Source organism: Daucus carota, chromosome 1, assembly GCF_001625215.2.
Source record: "Daucus carota subsp. sativus chromosome 1, DH1 v3.0, whole genome shotgun sequence".
In the NCBI taxonomy this organism is placed as follows: Eukaryota; Viridiplantae; Streptophyta; class Magnoliopsida; order Apiales; family Apiaceae; genus Daucus; species Daucus carota.
Window position 1 is genome coordinate 37,501,435 of NC_030381.2, and position 17,888 is coordinate 37,519,322.

The 17,888-nt window shown below is 35.5% G+C and overlaps 1 protein-coding gene across 3 annotated transcripts; it reads right to left on the reverse strand.

Annotated features, from left to right (window-relative positions):
• Positions 1-323: 323 nt before the first annotated feature.
• LOC108204575 (peptidyl-prolyl cis-trans isomerase CYP63) lies at positions 324-8,980 on the reverse strand. 3 transcript variants are annotated; one of them, XM_064082409.1, is made up of 14 exons: positions 8,841-8,980; positions 7,944-8,080; positions 7,780-7,834; positions 6,161-6,249; positions 4,941-4,965; positions 4,789-4,827; positions 4,588-4,705; positions 4,277-4,440; positions 3,753-4,104; positions 3,468-3,604; positions 3,125-3,299; positions 2,674-3,039; positions 2,528-2,590; positions 324-914 (listed from the first exon to the last, which is right to left on the reverse strand). In XM_064082409.1, the coding sequence occupies exons 2-14, from the start codon at positions 8,055-8,057 to the stop codon at positions 563-565; spliced, it is 2,049 nt and encodes a 682-aa protein (XP_063938479.1). In that variant the 5' UTR covers positions 8,058-8,080; positions 8,841-8,980; the 3' UTR covers positions 324-562. The 3 variants fall into 3 exon arrangements, with proteins under 3 accessions (XP_063938479.1, XP_017229577.1, XP_063938477.1); XM_017374088.2 differs by having other exon boundaries at positions 3,125-3,305; XM_064082407.1 differs by lacking the exon at positions 8,841-8,980 and adding an exon at positions 8,376-8,394 and having other exon boundaries at positions 3,125-3,305.
• Between the last annotated feature and the right edge of the window lie 8,908 nt (positions 8,981-17,888).

A 17,888-nucleotide genomic window follows, 5' to 3' on the forward strand; every position in this document is an offset into this window, starting at 1 on the left:
GGATATGTAAATTGAGACGGAGAGAGTATTTTAACGGAAGTTAACGGAGGGAGTGCGTTCTTGAAATATAAAGATAGGAGGTGCGAGTTGAGTTTTTCAAAGTATGGGTACGATAACGTTTTTGAACGATAGTTAGGGGATACGATATGCAATTACCTCAATTATAAATGGTCAGATACGGATTTCACTTTTGAATACACGAAACACGAAAATACACACGGCTCGAGAGTGCATGACCAATTTGACAGGTCAAGATACAGGAAATACTGAGTAGCACCATATTAATTTGAAACCAACAAGGCAACATATTTTACCAACAGGAATGGGAATTAAATTCTGAATGTCTACTCTCAAAAATAAAGCAGCACCTCTTCAATCATACTAGCATCTTCCACAAGGAAGTTCAAATGATTAAATTGCAGAAGCGTCATTTAAATAGTCTAAACAATTTTTCTTGTAAACATCACGCTAATAATACAGTTTGATTCTGTAGCAAATTAAAGGCCTGGACAGAACCAAACCATTGAAGGAACCCATCAGTAGAAATCGGAATGGCACAAATTCAAGGGCTGGGGCTGATATCTTCATATGAAACCAAACCTCTTTGCGGAGCTGGGGAGCTTGATCTAGATCTGCTTGGTGATAGAGCAACTACTTTCGTGGGACACTCTTCTATAACAGCATCAGGAGATACAGAACGAGGACCACGGCTCTTGGATCTTGATCTTGAGGTTGCCCTTCCACTCTTTTCCACTGGAGGACCTAGACGAGACTTTAATTTGTCACTCAATGCAGGTCGTTTCTCCCTGGGGCTAGGACTGCGTATACGGTTCCGCCTACGATCCCCATTATGCCCATCATGAACGCCTGGTGAGCGAGAAGCGCTCCTACTTCTACTCCTTCGCCTTTGATACCTTTTTCCCAACATAAAATTTAATCAGTAAAGAGTACATTGTCATACTCCACTGCATAAGAAAAAGACTGCGCAAGCAGATATATTACCTACCCATTGTACAAAAGATCATCTGCTAAATTCATGGGGCCTAATATTATATAAATACCAAGAAGGTATAATATTTCGCATAGAATTATTAGGCAGCAAAAAAATTTTTAGGCCCACTTGCCTTGCCTTTAAGAAACAAATTACTTGTTACTTACAGTCCATTTCCTCAACTAAAGGTAGAAACTATTTTTTTACTTGCAAGTTTTTATTTGTTTGGATAGGTAAATTCAGATGTACGATTTACAAGTTACCCTAAAGTACAATAATAGCCTATTTGTTTTAACTTACAAAAATATCAAATTTACTACTCCCTTTGTCTCCCTAGGTAGTTTACCTTGGGGGACGAGAGTTTGGCATGCATTCTAATGCTCAAAGAAAATATAGTTTCATAAAATATTTTTTTCCTTTTAAATATAAATTTGATGTTTGAATTTTTATACACAAAAAGATCTCGAAAATAAGTTACGGAACTATGTTTTATAAGAGCCTTAAAATGCGTGTCAAGCAGTGAAAAAAAACTGTAAAGAAATGAGAGAGACGGAGGGGGTATTACTTGAGTTCTTTAAATAACTCAAAGGTAAAGGTAACACTTTACAAGTTATATCTGTTTAGGTAGTTCATATATATGTATAAGTTGCATTTAAAAATGACAAAGTACTATTAGTTAGTAAGCGTTAAGGGGAATATACTAATATAATGATATTTAGGTCAGACCAAAGACTAAACAGATTAAAAGAAAATGTAGTAAGTCCTAACTTTTTAATATTCAACTTCAACTACATTCAATTCAATGAGTTCAATCAGATAAAACTGGCAAACAGAGCATGTCTAATTTGAGTTAAAAGTTCATTAACTTGTATGACAAGCTCAAAAGCTAGAACACCATTGAGTTAAAAGTTCATTAACTTGTATGACTAGCTCAAAAGCTAGAAACCACGACCAAGAATCAAGACTGAACTCAACTTAGCGGTACTGCGACGAAATAGTTCAACTCTTAGTTCTGGAAACCTTAAACTCAGAAAGAAGGGAAAGACACTAAAGTAATTTGAATGAATAATCTATAAAGGAATACAGGAAGGATGTATAGACAATGCAGTTGCTTGACAGTTGACATTTAAGTATTTAGCAGATCACTTTCCTAAAAAGTACAATAAAGAAAGAACATTTAACAATATCCACGCAAAACACTATCGCCCACAAAACACACTCCTAACTACAAAGGCATGAGATCAACTCTTTCCACTATTAATCCTATAAACTCTGCTACTCAGTCCCATTTCAATTTGGTCTTAAAACCAAATGCATTTTTGTCTTTTTGAACATCAATTCTTGTGGTATTGTATAGAAAGTAAAATGAGCAATAAGGCATTAGATCGGGTGTCTAATACACTATGTCATATGTACAAGGTGTCAAGGTCTATAGAATCATCCAAGGTTGCCAGGTTGGAGAAAATCTCTCACAAACTAACATCCCAACTGTGCATGCTTGTGCACATGTTTTAGTGAGAGAGAGAGAGAGAGTACCTGGGTGGGCTTCGGTACCGTCTTTGTGAGGGACGTTCAGAATAATTTCTGTAGCTTGGATACCTACAAGAAAACAAGCAAAAAGTAAATGCATGCCAGCTACTTCAATGATTCTATTTATATATGTAAATCGCTTCCAATTTCACCTATCATGTCTCCTTTCAGGAAAATTTCTTCCACCATAGCGGTATCCACGAGGAGAACGATCTGGAGATGGGGTATGGTACCGTCGTGCAGAGGAGTACTGTTCAGTGAAGCCACGACCTTTTCTAATGCGCTTGGGAGAGCCATTTGAAGACTGGCTCCTTGACAAACCTCGATTAACATTTGAACCAGATGGTTCAGGGGCTTTGTGTGCAGGACTTCTCCTTGGACTCCTTGAAAAATTCTTAATTTGCTGAGCAGATTTAATCACAGGGGATCTACTGCCATTCTGAGTACTGGGACTTCTAGTAATCCTTCTAGGACTGCGGTCACTGTCAGACTTTGGCCTTTTTGTGGGGCTCAGGCTCCTTTGTTTTTAATTCACATAGTTAAATATTTATTAGAGAATAATACATACCACTAGACTTTATGAAAATAAACCGAAATAGAAACCTGGATTTGCTCGACTCATCCGCATACTGACGGATAGTAGTTTTATCAGCTTTCTTTTCTGTGGACTGGCCATTTTTGGTTAATTTTTCGTCCTGCAAAAACTGACCCTCTTCATCTGACGATTTATCCACTCCGGTTTTCAGTTTAAGATCCCTTTCATGTTCTGCTTCTGCCTCTGTTCCTAAAATATAATCACAATCATAAAAATAAGGTATGGCTATACCGTAATCCAAACAAATTAAGACTGCTGAGATAAATTCAAAAGCCTTGTATTTTTAGAAGCAAATTCCAAGTCATGAACTAAACACCACACAACATATTAACAAGTAAAACAAATATATACCAGGAACTTTTGTTTTAGTTTTAACATCTGAAATATTCCGGCCTTTACGGGAAGAAACACGGCCACTGGCTTTTTCGTCATCAGAACTGCTCCCACTGCTGCTGGTGCTACCTGAACCACTTGAACTCACAGAAGTCCTGTAATATCAAATATAAGCTTTTATCATGTAACAGTCATAGTGTAATCTGAAACTGAAAGTAACTAAAATCTAAAAGCAGCAGGTTAACTTATAACTTATCCTAAAGGGGATGCACAAGAGATTTTAGCTTAAACGTCAAATCAAACCTTCTGGATTTGTGCCTGCCTCTTTTTTCATTACGTCCACCTTTCCTGCCCCTTCTTTTATCTTTCTTTTTTTTGCTTTGGTGTCTATCTCTCTTGGTAGACCTTTTCTTTTTGTGGCGCCTGTCATCACTTGATGAACTTGAAGAATAAGAATCTAAATCAGAGTCAGAATCAGAAGAGGAATCAGATTCAGATTCGGTATCTGAACTCGTATAGCTTGATGAATCAGATGAAGAGTATTTCCTTTTTCTCTTATTCCTCTTGTCTTTTTGAGATGTTTTACGTCTTGTTTTAGATTGCTCATCAGAACTATCATCAGATGAAAGAGCTTTGACTAACTTTTTCTTCTTCCCTGAAAATAAAAAGATAACACTGAGCTTAATTCAACTTGTCATCAGATAAAAGAGCTTTGACTAACTTATTCTCTTTCCCCAAAACAAAACGGACAACTAAGAGCTTAATTCAGATGCAAAGAGACTTCTTTATTGTTTCAGTTCCCAATATCGTAGTGTACCACACTTTACCTTTTTCTGCATCGACCGAATATTCAGATTTACTTTCAGAAGTTTCCCCGCAGCCTATAATTTTAACAATCTGTGAAGGCTTCCCATCAACTTTAGTTCCCGCCTGCTCAATCTTCTTTACAATGTCCATTCCCTTTACAACTTTTCCAAAAACAACATGTTTCCTGCCATATAAGTGATAACAAAATATCGTGAATAACAGCAACACAATATTAAAAGCAAATTACACTGTTAGGAATGATTACAGATTGGTAGCAAAAACGCAATAAGTACAAAAACAAACAAGAAGGTTTTAAAACAAGAGTAAGCACCCATCAAGATGTGGCGCGCGTTTGAAAGTTATAAAGAACTGGGACCCATTTGTGTTTGGACCACCGTTTGCCATAGAGAGAAGTCCAGGTCCACTATGATCCATTTTAAAGTTTTCATCTGCAAAAAAAATGTTATGTATTAAGACAAATAACAACTACAAAGTTGAAGTATATATGTTATCGTACAGACAATAAGCTTACCTGCAAACTTCCCTCCATATATACTTTCCCCACCAGTCCCTGCAAACCATTAAAAGCTTGTGCCTTACAAAGTCTGGGCATATGAACGAATGTAAACCAGACAACATCTCTTCACTGAAGGATTAAATTAAATCAGGAAAAGAATTGAATACCATTCCCCTTGGAAAAATCACCACCCTGATCGATGACACAAAAAAATTAAAAAGTCATTCAGTTCTCACAAACTCTATAGAGAAAAAGTACGAAAGATATAATAAGGTAAACTTGACCTGTCCTTTTTGACTGCCATCATAAACGTAAATAAATATTTCATTGAATGCGCACTTCAAAAAAGCATCACCGTACAGATTACATTCTCGAGCGAAGTTATTAAATTTAAATGCCTAAAGTTTAGTTCCCGGGCTATTCCCGGTTATTAGAATTTTAATTTAATAAAAATATAAATTACCTGATGATTACATATATTGTGAAGTTTCAAAAAAAAAAAAGTGCTTTCATATATGTGTTATTTAAAGATTTAATATTGCAGAGCAACCAAAACCTCTGAGGATCTGAAAATGGCTCTATCAGCACTCGTGACTTGTATACTCTCTACTACAAAATGTTCACTGTGAAATTAATGCTTCCAATACACATATTGGAGTTGACACAAGAGGGCAAACATATGGCCTATTTCAGTAAAGCATTAGGAGTAAAGGGCCAGGCTATGCCTACAAATGAAAAAGAAATCAAGGCTTTGGTTACAGCTGAGAAAAACTGATAATGGACAAACACTTTCTGTAAAAAGCTGACCACTGGGCTTTAAAGTTCTTAACTGAACAAAAGGTCATGGCAATAGAATTATGATACTTGGTGTTACTTCAGAATAAGTAGTAATAGTGACAGAAAGGGTAATGGAGTCAAAGACAAGCTAGCTACTCTTTAGTATATGTCATGGAACCTATGTATGTTACCTTTAAGTGAATTGTATAAAAAAGGAATTAATTTTAGCACTTTCTCGCCATATCTAACTAACTCTCTCAAGCTCTCCACTGATCTATCTCTATTCTATCCATCAGTTATGCTGCCATGTCTCTATATTCCCTGTTTGATTACTGCACTATCACTCTAACATAGAAAACACCCAAAATACAACTGATTCACTCTCAATAACTAAATATTACACCTTCAGAAAAAATTTGCAAATGTTGCAGCAGAGATATACACATGCATAATAGGTAATAACTTATTGAGGTAAAAAAAAAAAACTCATGTTCAAGGAGTCTGGCGTTTCGGACACGTATTGTGCTGACTTGAGAATAGTAGCAAACAATGGGGTAGACACATAACTAGATCTCACGGATAAAACAGTACTTAATCAGATTAGACATACTTGAGCCATGAAACCCTTAATTATGCGATGAAACACGGTGCCTTTAAAGTGAAGAGGTTTCCCTGTAGAGCTTCCAACTCCCTTTTCACCTACAAAGCAGAAAATAAGATAACTGTCTCCAGTATCCCTGCTGCTTCACATCTTAACACATATAAAGCCAGATAATAGAAATAGAAGCAAGTAAAAGTAAAATATAAGTATATAACATAATTAAGCTCGAACCATACAACATTACATGCAAGTTTAGAACTAATTGTTGTGAATCCATGCTACTAAAACAAGAAGTAATTTTTTGTTGTTACCAATTGCAACGCTATTAAGTAGTATACAGTGCTCCCTGCTGTTGTATTATCTCCCACAGAAAAGATATCATAAACGAATAAACCAAACTAACATTCATTGGGAAAACTATAAAGGTTGTTACTTTTTCTTTATTCATGGATATGCAAATTATAAGCTTTTGCCACTAAACCGACACCCTACTAGACATGACAATATGACACCCTACTAGATCTGTTCCCGGGCATATATTGCTCATGTTCCTGGGCATATATTGCTGATGCTAGATATATTACTTGGGATTCCGAATTAGTTTGATTGCATTAGTTACTAGTGTCAGAAATGGAGTATAAGCAGAAGATACAGTTTAGACACAACAAGACGATGTCTTGACACAAATTCTGGATTTGAACCTGTACATTTGTACCCAAAACGTAAAAAATACAGGTAGTAAAAAACTTTCAGATTTCTATTTGATTTTGTTTTATGTTGTTTACCTTTTCAGATAACTGGTATATAAATAACAAAATTAGGCTATGAAGCATGGGTGCGGCACCCAGGTGCTGCACTGCGCACAGGGTGCAGTGCTGGTGCGGCTGAGTGCACCACGCCGCCACCTGGTGTATCCCAGAGTATCGGGTTGAGGATTCACGGGCGGTGCGGGAGGGGTAATTTTTGTAATTTTGTGGCCACGGTGGTGATAAATTCATATGAAAAATGCACAGCACTGCCAAAGGCAGTAGCTACTGCCTTAAGTGGAAAAAAATGAAGATAGAAGCTATGATAATTCAAATTTCAAGATGATTAAATTCATGTGTCAAACATATATTAAATATCATGTCTTTCATTTATTAAGTATGTTGAACTTGTGTATTTGACTATTTGATTTAATTCAAATGCTACTCCTTTGTATTGTTATGAACTATATATATAATATATATTTTAAATTTTTTTAATTGTTGTATCCCCCACACCCGAAGCCCCATATTATTTTACCGTATCGCCGCACCACGTATCCCCACACCCGTGCTTCATAGATATTAGGTTTCAATGGCAGTTTTTAATGATCAAAAAGTTTACTCCTCGAGGGATTTGCGTTTCTCTCAATCGAAACATACTATAATTTATCACAATCTCAAAATTAGAAACTTAGGCAATTATGATTTCATCTAATTGTATCCTTCATATTTCCAAACAAATACTGCATTTTATCAAAATGGGTCGTCCAGATCCTCATCAAGGCATATCACAATATCACAATTATATATATCCTTTAACGAGGAAAACAAAGATTCTAGCATGTAACATATATATACGATCTTCACGAGGAGAACACAAACCTGTACAGAGTGCACGGAAATTCTCAGCCGTCCGAGGCACAACATCAGCAAAAAGCTGCAATTTGCAGAAATCAGAAATCCAGTCATTATCTAAACTTTAACAGTAGCATTGTAAAGGCATACAGATCAACATAGGCTCAACAAAATTTATGACATAAAATCACCTCAAAAACAATTCTTTCTGCAGGAGCTCCATCCATTGATATGTCCATAAATACCAACGGGTTGTTTTTTATACTCGTGTCTTTTGTTCTACTCATATCTTTTGTTCTACTCATGCCTACTCAAACGAGAGCCGTACCTGAACAAAATGTAAACCCAGTGGCTTGTCAGAACGTAAAAAAGAGAGAAAAGATATGCGTGTATTAGATATATAATGGCAAATATGTTTTCTCTTTTCCATCATTTGTGAGGCATACCAACCCCTTGTGGCTACTATACTATGGTTATTCAAATTCACCCAAACTTTGCCAACATCAATGCTACATGAACATGCAGTAACAGGTAGCAGTATATCAAATATTTTATAAGCATTAACCCTTACATACTCAGTTATTCACAGGCTGAACCACATTTACTATAACATAAAACTTCACCTCATTTATCTTTAGCAGCAATTTTTCATAAAAAGTGGCCATCAACAAATCAAACCACCATAAAATCCACAACATATTTGTAATACAAATGCATTCACAAAGCCCCGAGAAACAGATCTTTCCTTCTTCCGAACATTACCATACTAGCACTCGCCACAGCATAAAATCGCAAATATCGTCACGGAACAATTTTTAACATTAGAGCTGTCCATAAACCCTAGCCCCCGTCTCAGATTTCAATTATATAACAACTACAAAATGGTCAGTTCATTAGACACGCGTACATACAAGCAAGCATTATCAGATATAACTTGATACAAAATTGAAATCTGAAAGCGGCGGCATAAACCCTAAAAATAAGAACATACATGTTATAATATACGTGTATATTAGCATCGGCAATTGGGTTAATAAAAGTGAGGAAATTGAAGTAGGGACTGAATTAGAGTATATGGATTTATATACCTCGCCGTGAAAGCGGTGAAGTATCGCCGGAGAGTATCGACTGCGCTGCTTGTTCGCAACTACAAGAGTGGCGACCAGAGAATATATATTTTTTCGGTTTGGTGCTTTTTTTGCTATTTTCTTTTTTATCAGGATTATTTGGTCCTTTTTTTCTGAGTAATTAGTTCTGTTTTCCAATCAAAGGTTACACAAATCTCTAAATTTTTAGTGATAATAACCAATAATTAAAAAGTGCGAATTAATTATACGGGCGATATTTTGTTGTTGTATCTGACAAATCATTCGTAATTTGATAAAAAGATATATTTTGATTATATTTCATCTCATCAACAAGTTTAATAAATGGTATTATGGCGTTGTTATTCCACTTGAGAGATAAATTCATGATTAATTTTCATAAAATTTGCAAACAAATGACTTTAATGAATTGTTTCAATTCTTTATCTTATTATTTTCAACTCTACATATTCGTCTCGTCTCTCATAGAGTATATTGAACATATAGATAAAATATTTTTTAATAGCAATTTCTTTTATTCGTATTAACAATTAATTAGGAGGAATGTCTATATACGGTGTTAATATTTTTTGTTAACGGGAGAAGCTGATTAACAACAAATGTGAGCACTTGCGTGATTATAGGAAGAACTACGAAGAACACGTGACGGAAAGTGATGGATATTGTAGTTGATCTTGTGGTTTGATCCTCAAGAGAAAGGGAGAAATTGTTCTCAAGCGTTTCACAACAAGAATTAGGTTATGAGTCACAAGAGACCTACGTACCCTCTTTACAAGGGTTCAAGTTACCACGTACTTCTTTCAGGCCAAACTTCTTAGCGCGGGTTAAGTGTCAGTCCGGTCTTTCAGCGCTCAAGTCCGTAGGACCGTGAAAGCCGCCGTCAATAGATTCCCGTACTCGCATGACCTAGGCCCATATGACAAGAGGCTATCATGGAGCGGGTCGGAGAATGGATATAGATCCAATAAGCAGAGGTAGAGACATCGAGGTGTATACTCGTGGGCCCCAGTCGGGACAGGTCATGAGCCTTTATGTCTTCATCGTCCTCATATGGGACGAGAGACCAATCATCCTCTAAGGGGTGTGGGAACCCGATATTCTCTTATGAGCAAGGGAACCCGATATCCTCTTATAAGGTTAGGGAACCCGAAGCCGGGAAAGTAGCTCTAGTGAGAGCCCGAAGGACTTAGTAAAACAAGGTGGGTGACCCTTTTGACGAGGCAAACTTGTAGTAGAGATGATGAGGCCTGAAAGCCCAATTGGATAATGAGTCTTGGGGTCTAGGCTAGTAGTTTTCTACAATGATGACCCCAAGAATGGTGAGGTCATATGATAATGAGACCAAGCTCACTGTTCATCTTCATAATGACCTCTAGTGATAATGGTCTCCATGAAGTCCTCCTTAAGTCTTCATTAATTTTTTAAGTAGTGGAGGCTTACTAATGAGGTGATCTAACAGAATGATGAGCCCAAAACAACTCAGTTCAGAACAATAATGAGCCCCAATGTACTTAATCCAATAATCATCTCGAGTTGGAGAGTATATAATCTTCATGAATAGAGGTGGATGGACCCATCTTAATAATCCATATCTGAATATGGATCTGCAAGACCCATACCAATTCTCGACATAACACTTTCATTACTATGTTTATACTTATCGGTTTATATTCCTATCTATTATTCACAAATACGAAGTTGATCATATTTTTAATAATTTATTTTAATCTCGATTTTTCATGCATCTTGAATTTTGGTATTACTAAAAATAACTAAAACGTCAATGAACAACATTCCTACATTCAAAAAAATTGTTTACTTCCTGATTCATAATTTTGTTTATGTAATCGGTGTTAATAGTGCGGGGTACATATTCATTAATTTTCAGCTTCATTTTATATTTGTGCGCGAATCATTACCAAAGTCTGTCTGTTTTATATATTTTGTGTGTTTTTTTTTACAAGGAATTATAGGTGGCACTTCGTGGGCTGGGCTGGAAATATCACTACAGACCTGTATTATAAACTGAAACTTAGAGCATCGACGCCAACCGTGTTGTGACCGGGTTTTCCCATCTGTCAGCCCACTTTCTTTTACTGTGTTCTTCCGTTTCAGACTAGATTTCATTTTTTAAAAATCACATAATTAAAAAAAAAATGAATTTTGAAAAAAAAATGTGTAAGTTATTAATTGAACAAATATTTTGAAACAAATTCTTTTTCTAAAGTGGACATGTATTTTAAAACGGAGGGAACATATAATAAAAGGATTTTATATTTGTATTTTTAATTTTATTCAATAATGTAAAAATTCATCTTTTGTTAATAATTTTTTATAAGTAAGGAGCGTGAATAGTAGAGATTTGAGAATTGGTATTTACAGAAGAAAAATATTACCGTTTATAAAATGAATGTTATAGTAATAACGTTAAAATTATCTATTCACAATCAAAGCAGGTGAGGTAAGCGACAACAGAAAAAATAATACGCGAATGCAGTGGTTCACTCATTTTTCCAATCCAAGGCATATTACGAGCCCCATTACATTAAATGGGTCTCCATTTCCCATTTCAAGTGCTCTTAGTTCTGGTCGAGAGTGGATGTGATTTAATGTGATTTTTGGATAAAATCACAACCGGAATTGAAAGAAAAACTCAATTATTTTATAAAATTGAATTTAATATTTCATTTAAAAATGAATATTAAAATAATTTTTTCCCCTAAAAAATAGAGTGAATTACTACAAAATTAGAAGGAAAAAAACATGATTTTTTTTATTAAAATTAGCAATTTCAAACTAAGTTACTAACTATCTTAGATCTATTATCTAAGGTACTAACACTTGTATTAGAATTGACAATTTAATAATTCACAACTAGGTTGAAAATTCAGTGAGTTCAATTCATAATCGGATCGAATTGCAGACTAAAAAACGTAATGTCATTTTTTCCGGATCGAACAAGGCTGAAATTCCATTACGAACCAAATTAAAATAATTCAATTTGGTGCAGTCCAGTCCGAAAGAATCGAATTTTATTTATGAAAAAATTTATAAATAAAACTATAATTCACAATTTTTAAATAAATAAATAATATCAACTAATCACCATCCACTTAATACATATAATTAAATTCTAATTTAGATATTTTTAGTTGTAGGCTAATATATATATATATATATATATATATATATATATATATATATGCACGCGCGCAAAATATAATAATTTTTTTTAACGTAAGAACACGCCGTAGCTACCCTTCGGATGCGCACTGTGTAAACCCACGAGCTCACGCAATAGCCTGCAAACTACGTGAACCAAGGTAAACCGCACCTAAACGCGACAGAGAACAGACTCTGATATAGTAGGCATAATCACAAATTTGTAATGTATATTATATGGACTATTTGGTCCATACCATTTTTTTGAGAATTAGTCTGAGTCAGTTTTTATTTTGATTCGGACTAAATGGATCAAATTTCTAGAAAACTAGCATCGAGAAATTTACACAATTACGTTTCGTTTTTCGATTCTAGTTCTGTTTTCCTCACACCCAATCCCTAACTCATGTTACTTAGAAAAACAATTATGTGAAAAGTTACACAATATCCTTAAATAAAATATGAAATTCAAATACTATAAATCATCACCCGTTAATCATGAGTTATTTAAATAATTTAAATTAGATTTTCACAAATACATTTCTAAACTATTTGATTTGAATGTCGATAATTATTTAACTTTTTACTATGTTTAGATAATTTTGGTTTTTCGGCCAGGTAGGTAGAAAATACCTGAAAATCAAAATATCAAATTATGTGGAAAATTATAGTAGGACGAAAACAATTCTTTTTTGTTCGATTAACCGAATCCAATTATTTTGGTTAATTTAGTTCGATATTCAATTAACCAAACCGCATATGCTTATCCTTAGTTTTGTTGCCCGCTTTCAAATTAGAGTAAACTTCAAAGTTGTGGTCAAAGTTTATGCTGATTTTCAAAAAATTGGCCAGAGTTCCAAATTCTCAGGAAGGTGGCCAAATTTTGGCTCCGTTTTTTAAAATTGTGGATCCCGTTAAATGTCACTTACTCTGAAGTTTACTCTTCAAATTATTATGATAATTTTTTTTGGCTGAATTAGGCATGTAAAATATTCTGTAAAATTCGTTAAACCCGTAAGATATTATGCTTTGATGATATTCGCTATATTTTAAAAATATATGTTATTAATATTTAAAGTTGTTACAAGTAGAAATTATCAGCTCAGTATGTCAATAAATGAAATAATTTTTCTTTTACACATTTCTTATATGTTTGTAGAAATTCGACAAAAATAGCCAACATGATAATATTACTTACATTTATAATATTTATAAATATTAGACATGTTTTATTGGGGGTATTTTTTTTTTATGTAATCTATATGTATTATTTATAGAATATATCAATGATTTTAAATCGATGATTCTACGTGATTGTAGATGATCATACCAAGGTTTCTCCAAAATGTAACTCACCGTGAGAATAGCAATCACTAAATCGAAAAATTACACCAAACTTTTATAAAATGGTAATTTCCATTGTAGTATAGTATTTTCTTAGGAAAAACATGATGCCTCCAACCCTCGACAAGAGGCGAAATTCATAGTGCACCCGGGCATCGTAAAAGTCAAGATTCTAAAGCAAGTCTTTATATTTTGTCGTTTTTCATATCTGCTGTTTGTGGGGGAAACCCGCAACAATGCGTGCGTTGTTGTCTACACACATGCTAAAGACCAGTGGAATTATGAGGAGGAGACTTCTGTAAGTTTGCTTAGAAAAGAAAAAAAGAAGCAACTTTTTAAAGTTTTCTTTATTTTTTTATTAGGATGATAAATATTTGTTAAAGTTTCCTTTCATTTCAAATTTGGTGACTTTTTTTTATATCTTTAATCGACTTGTTAACAAACAAAGTAAGATCGGCTATGATATATCTCGTACGAAGTGGGAATGTCACTGAAAATCGTCAATTTTTGTACAAATCCAAATTGCAAGCTACCTCTACCTCGTCGTATTAGGCCGGGGCACTTGATTACAAGTACTTTTCTCTGCCCTTATCCTCCAATTTTTTATCAGTAAAAGTAGCGAATTTCGATAAATATAATTCTAAGAAATTCAAGCGAAAATGCCTCGCACTTGCGCCAATGACCACCCACCCACAGGCCACTGTATAGAAATTTGTACAGCAAGAAATTGTGATTGATGTGTTTGGTAGTTTAAAATGTTTATTTAAATTTTTTAATATATTTAATAATTTATAAATTATTAGAAATGTAATAACAAAGATAAAAAGTTAATTTATAAATAATTTATGATTTATGGATAATTTTTGTAAAATAAAAATTAAGAAAAATATAGTTACTTCAACTAATTTATGAATTTAAACCAGGTTTATTTTTTATTTCAAATCAGTTTATATTTTAAGTCAATATATCTCTCTCTGACATGTACCATGCAGCAAAGTCACTATCACTATGACATTATCTGTGTGTCATGGATCCGTGCTAAATTTTCTTCTCTTAAAAAGCAATGGTAAACTTTAGGTTTTCTTAACTAGCAAAAAAACCCCAAATTTTAAATTCTTTATAAGAATCGAGATGAAAATAAGGTTTTGGGTCTGAGTTAATATAGAATATATATATATATATATATATATATATATATATATATATATATATATATATATATATATATATATATATATATATCCTAAGATAACGATATATTATCATCTACGTTTTCTTATTTTTATTCTAATTTTTTTTGGGTAATTACATAAGACTATACATTATCAGTGCTTTAACATTTTTTAAATTCTCAACATTTTATAAATATTTTTGAATTTTTACGCGAACAGTTAAATAAAGAGCAGTAAAAAACCGATTCTTATAAAAAGAAGTGTTTATTTATGATGCCCAAACAGGCACATGTAAGTTTTTTGAGCTGATGTAAGTTTTTTAAGCTGGCCTCAATTATTTAGCTTATTATGCTTTTAATTCAATTGGTAAGCAGAAAATACCGCACACGATTCAGATTATCTAACAATAAGGGGTCATTTCGTAAATCTGAATGAGTTTCATCTGATTGAATAAGATATCTAAATAATCTGAATCAATAAAATATCTGAATGCTGAATAATAAATATCATTTGACAAATAAATTTTAATGATATCTGAATGATTTTATTTCCTAACTTTTCCATTAATCAGTTAATTATTTGAGATTAAGTAATTGTCATATAGTTATATTATTATGTTATTGAATGTAATCACAATGATTTGAACTGAATAATCATAAAATATATTTATTAAATAAACAAATAGAAAATGAAAGAATATTTTAAGCACATTATGTCACTCATCTTGATCTTAGTCAAGGATCCTAGTCATTCATCTTGATGTCACTCACAAGTGTCACAAGCACATTGTTGTTATTGCTAGTGTCAGTTTAATTTTAAGCATATTGGTTATTGGTAGTATTGTTTTAGTTCCATCTCGATGCCCATTTTTCCACACATTTTCGGTAGAGTGACGTCATTATTGTGACGTGACGTTTGCGTGGATGTTAGGTTGAGACGACCCTTAGGCTTTTGTTAAATTTTCTAAGAACTTAACAGTTTATTTCTCAACTAAAAAAATAACAGGACTTAAAAGCAGTTGCATAGTCAATTGCTAAATCGAATGACAATGGTTACACCAAACATATGACGGCAGTTAATGACATCACGTTAAAAATCAGAAATTTCTGTGCACCAAGAAGAAAATCAGGTGATGATCATGCAGAGTCGCAGACTTCCACAATATTTGGATTATTTGCAACTTATATATCTGATAAGGCATTATTTGTCGTCGTCCACTGCTCGGTGTTGTCTCTAGCCTTCCAGGAGAGGTGATGCTGTTTAATGGTGTAAGGTCCTGCAAAACAATGCAAAACCGGTGGTGGTGGCCGATTTGCACCTCCGGCGTGATAATCAGTCAAGAGTCTTTGAGAGGAAAATGATGATAGTGTTTTGAGCATACCTGACTTCTCTTTCTCTTCCTCTATTTATACTCCTTGAATATTCTTTGTCGTCAGCCCAGGTTGGTGACGTCATGGCGTGACCTCCTGAAACCCGCATGTGTGACAACGGGTAGCTGTGATGCCGGGGACCATACTTCAGAGTCCCGTTCTCCTTGTCCGGGTCTATTGGTTCCCGTAGTTTAAAGGGATACTTATCATTGCCCCCCTGCTTTCTCGTGATGGCCCTTGGGTCAGAGCGGGGAAGTATATGAATGTGTTGTGAACAAATGTTTGTTTTTACGTTGAAGTCTGGCTCTTTGTTTTAGCAGCACGTGCTTCCAGTCATGCCCCCCGCCTCCGGCATGGCGGACGACGGACTTTTAGTTGGTGCTCACGGCTGCGGGTTTCTCAAGTCAGGGGTTGATGTCGGGTGGTTTCTAGTTTTAACGTCACTTTGGCCGCTGTTTTGCTGACGTATACACGAGTCCACATGTGGCTGGTTGAGGTGGTCCTTATCAGATGCCATTCTTGACTTGATGTGTGACTTTTACCGTATGAGTGTTGAGAAAACTTGTTGGTACGGGGACAATATCAGTTGTCGCTACCAAGCGTGCGCTGAGGATGTTTGAGCTTTCATAAGTGGGTGGATCCCCTTGTTTACACCCGTTGTCGCGAAGCCCTCAAGAAATTGCAAGAGCGCCATCATGCTGAGAATAAAAGTAGTCGTCGCTGTAGGGATGTCATGGCTTCCTTATATGAAGATTGGTTTGAAGAAAAGAAACAGAAGTCTTTCTACTTTTCCGTTTGCTCTTTGTTTTAGTCTTTCTCGTTCCACGTTGTTCTTATATTTGTTTTGGTGTACCCCTGCCCCCCCCTAGTGGTAGGTGGGATGATGCCATTGACTGGGTCGAGGGTAACATCGCGGCTACGACTTATGGAGTGATGAAAGAAATGTGTCAATGGTGGGGGAATGGATCGGGAGTAATTTTGTGGGTGGCCTCTGGCGTATAGAAGTGTATCGTGTGTATTTATGGTGTTGCCCCCCAGCGTGTATAAATATACCGTGCCTGTTGATGTTGTTACCGCCTGTTACCAGTTGGAACGGGCGGGTAAAAAGCGGGGGCGTGCAGCGGGAAAACGATCATAATAATTATGAAATGTTATTTGTTTTGCTGATGTAATACAGGGGCGGTTTGGCTTGTGTAATGGTTCCTTGTTTTTTGGTTGAAAACTGATCCCGGGGGATACGTGTTAATGTTGTGATGAATGTAAGCACTGTAAGTTGTCAAGTTGTGGTGGTGTTTGTTGCCCCCCTGTGTGTAAAATGTATTAATTGTTAATGTTGTTGTGGCGTACTTAAGGCTTGTTTGTCTCCCGCTTGTGTGTTTGTGTGCTTTGTGTTAACATCATTAGTTTGGTGTGCTTTCATCTTTTTGTGTCTGGAATGTGTATAGATCCTAGTGATGATGTCCCACTAGCCGCGAGGTTTAATCGGAGAAGGGGTACCCCCGGGTTGGTCAACAGCGGGGGATGCCCGACGTTGACTAGTAAGCGAAAGGGTGAGGGAGAAGAAGGCAAACAGAAGGCTTTGGATGCTCTATCGAGCTTGCAGGGGGTTGCCGAGCTTAGTAGGAAATTATCGGAGGTGGAAGGTGTACGGGATAAAACGCATGGATTGTTTGGAGTTGACGCGGGCTGCGGAGTGAGGTGTAGCGGATTTTAAAGGTGGTCTAGAGTCTGCTGATGAGCGTAAGTGGGTACGGGGGGTGGTGACTGCTGAATATCAGGGGAGTGTGGCATTAAAACAGGCTGTTGGTGCGGAGGCGGGGAAGATGTATGTGCAAGCCGTGTAGTGTTGTCGCGAGTGTTTTAAGATAACATGAGGAGTCCGTCCTGGGTGTTTGGTGGTTTCTTTGGAGCTTTTGTTCGTGGTCGACGTGATGTGTTGCCGCTGAGTCACCGACGAAATCTTCCGGGTCGAAGCCCGCCGT

Bases quoted from the DNA above. Each gene is read 5' to 3' on its own strand.
- LOC108204575 (XM_017374088.2), bottom strand. From the start codon at position 8,057: ATGAGTAGAACAAAAGATATGAGTAGAACAAAAGACACGAGTATAAAA. The intron at 6,250-7,779 runs GTTTGTGTTCTC...TCTGCTTTGTAG, and splicing joins TTTCCGTGCACTCTGTACAG to GTGAAAAGGGAGTTGGAAGC. The intron at 4,105-4,276 runs GTAAAGTGTGGT...TTTTATTTTCAG, and splicing joins TTCGGTCGATGCAGAAAAAG to GGAAGAAGAAAAAGTTAGTC.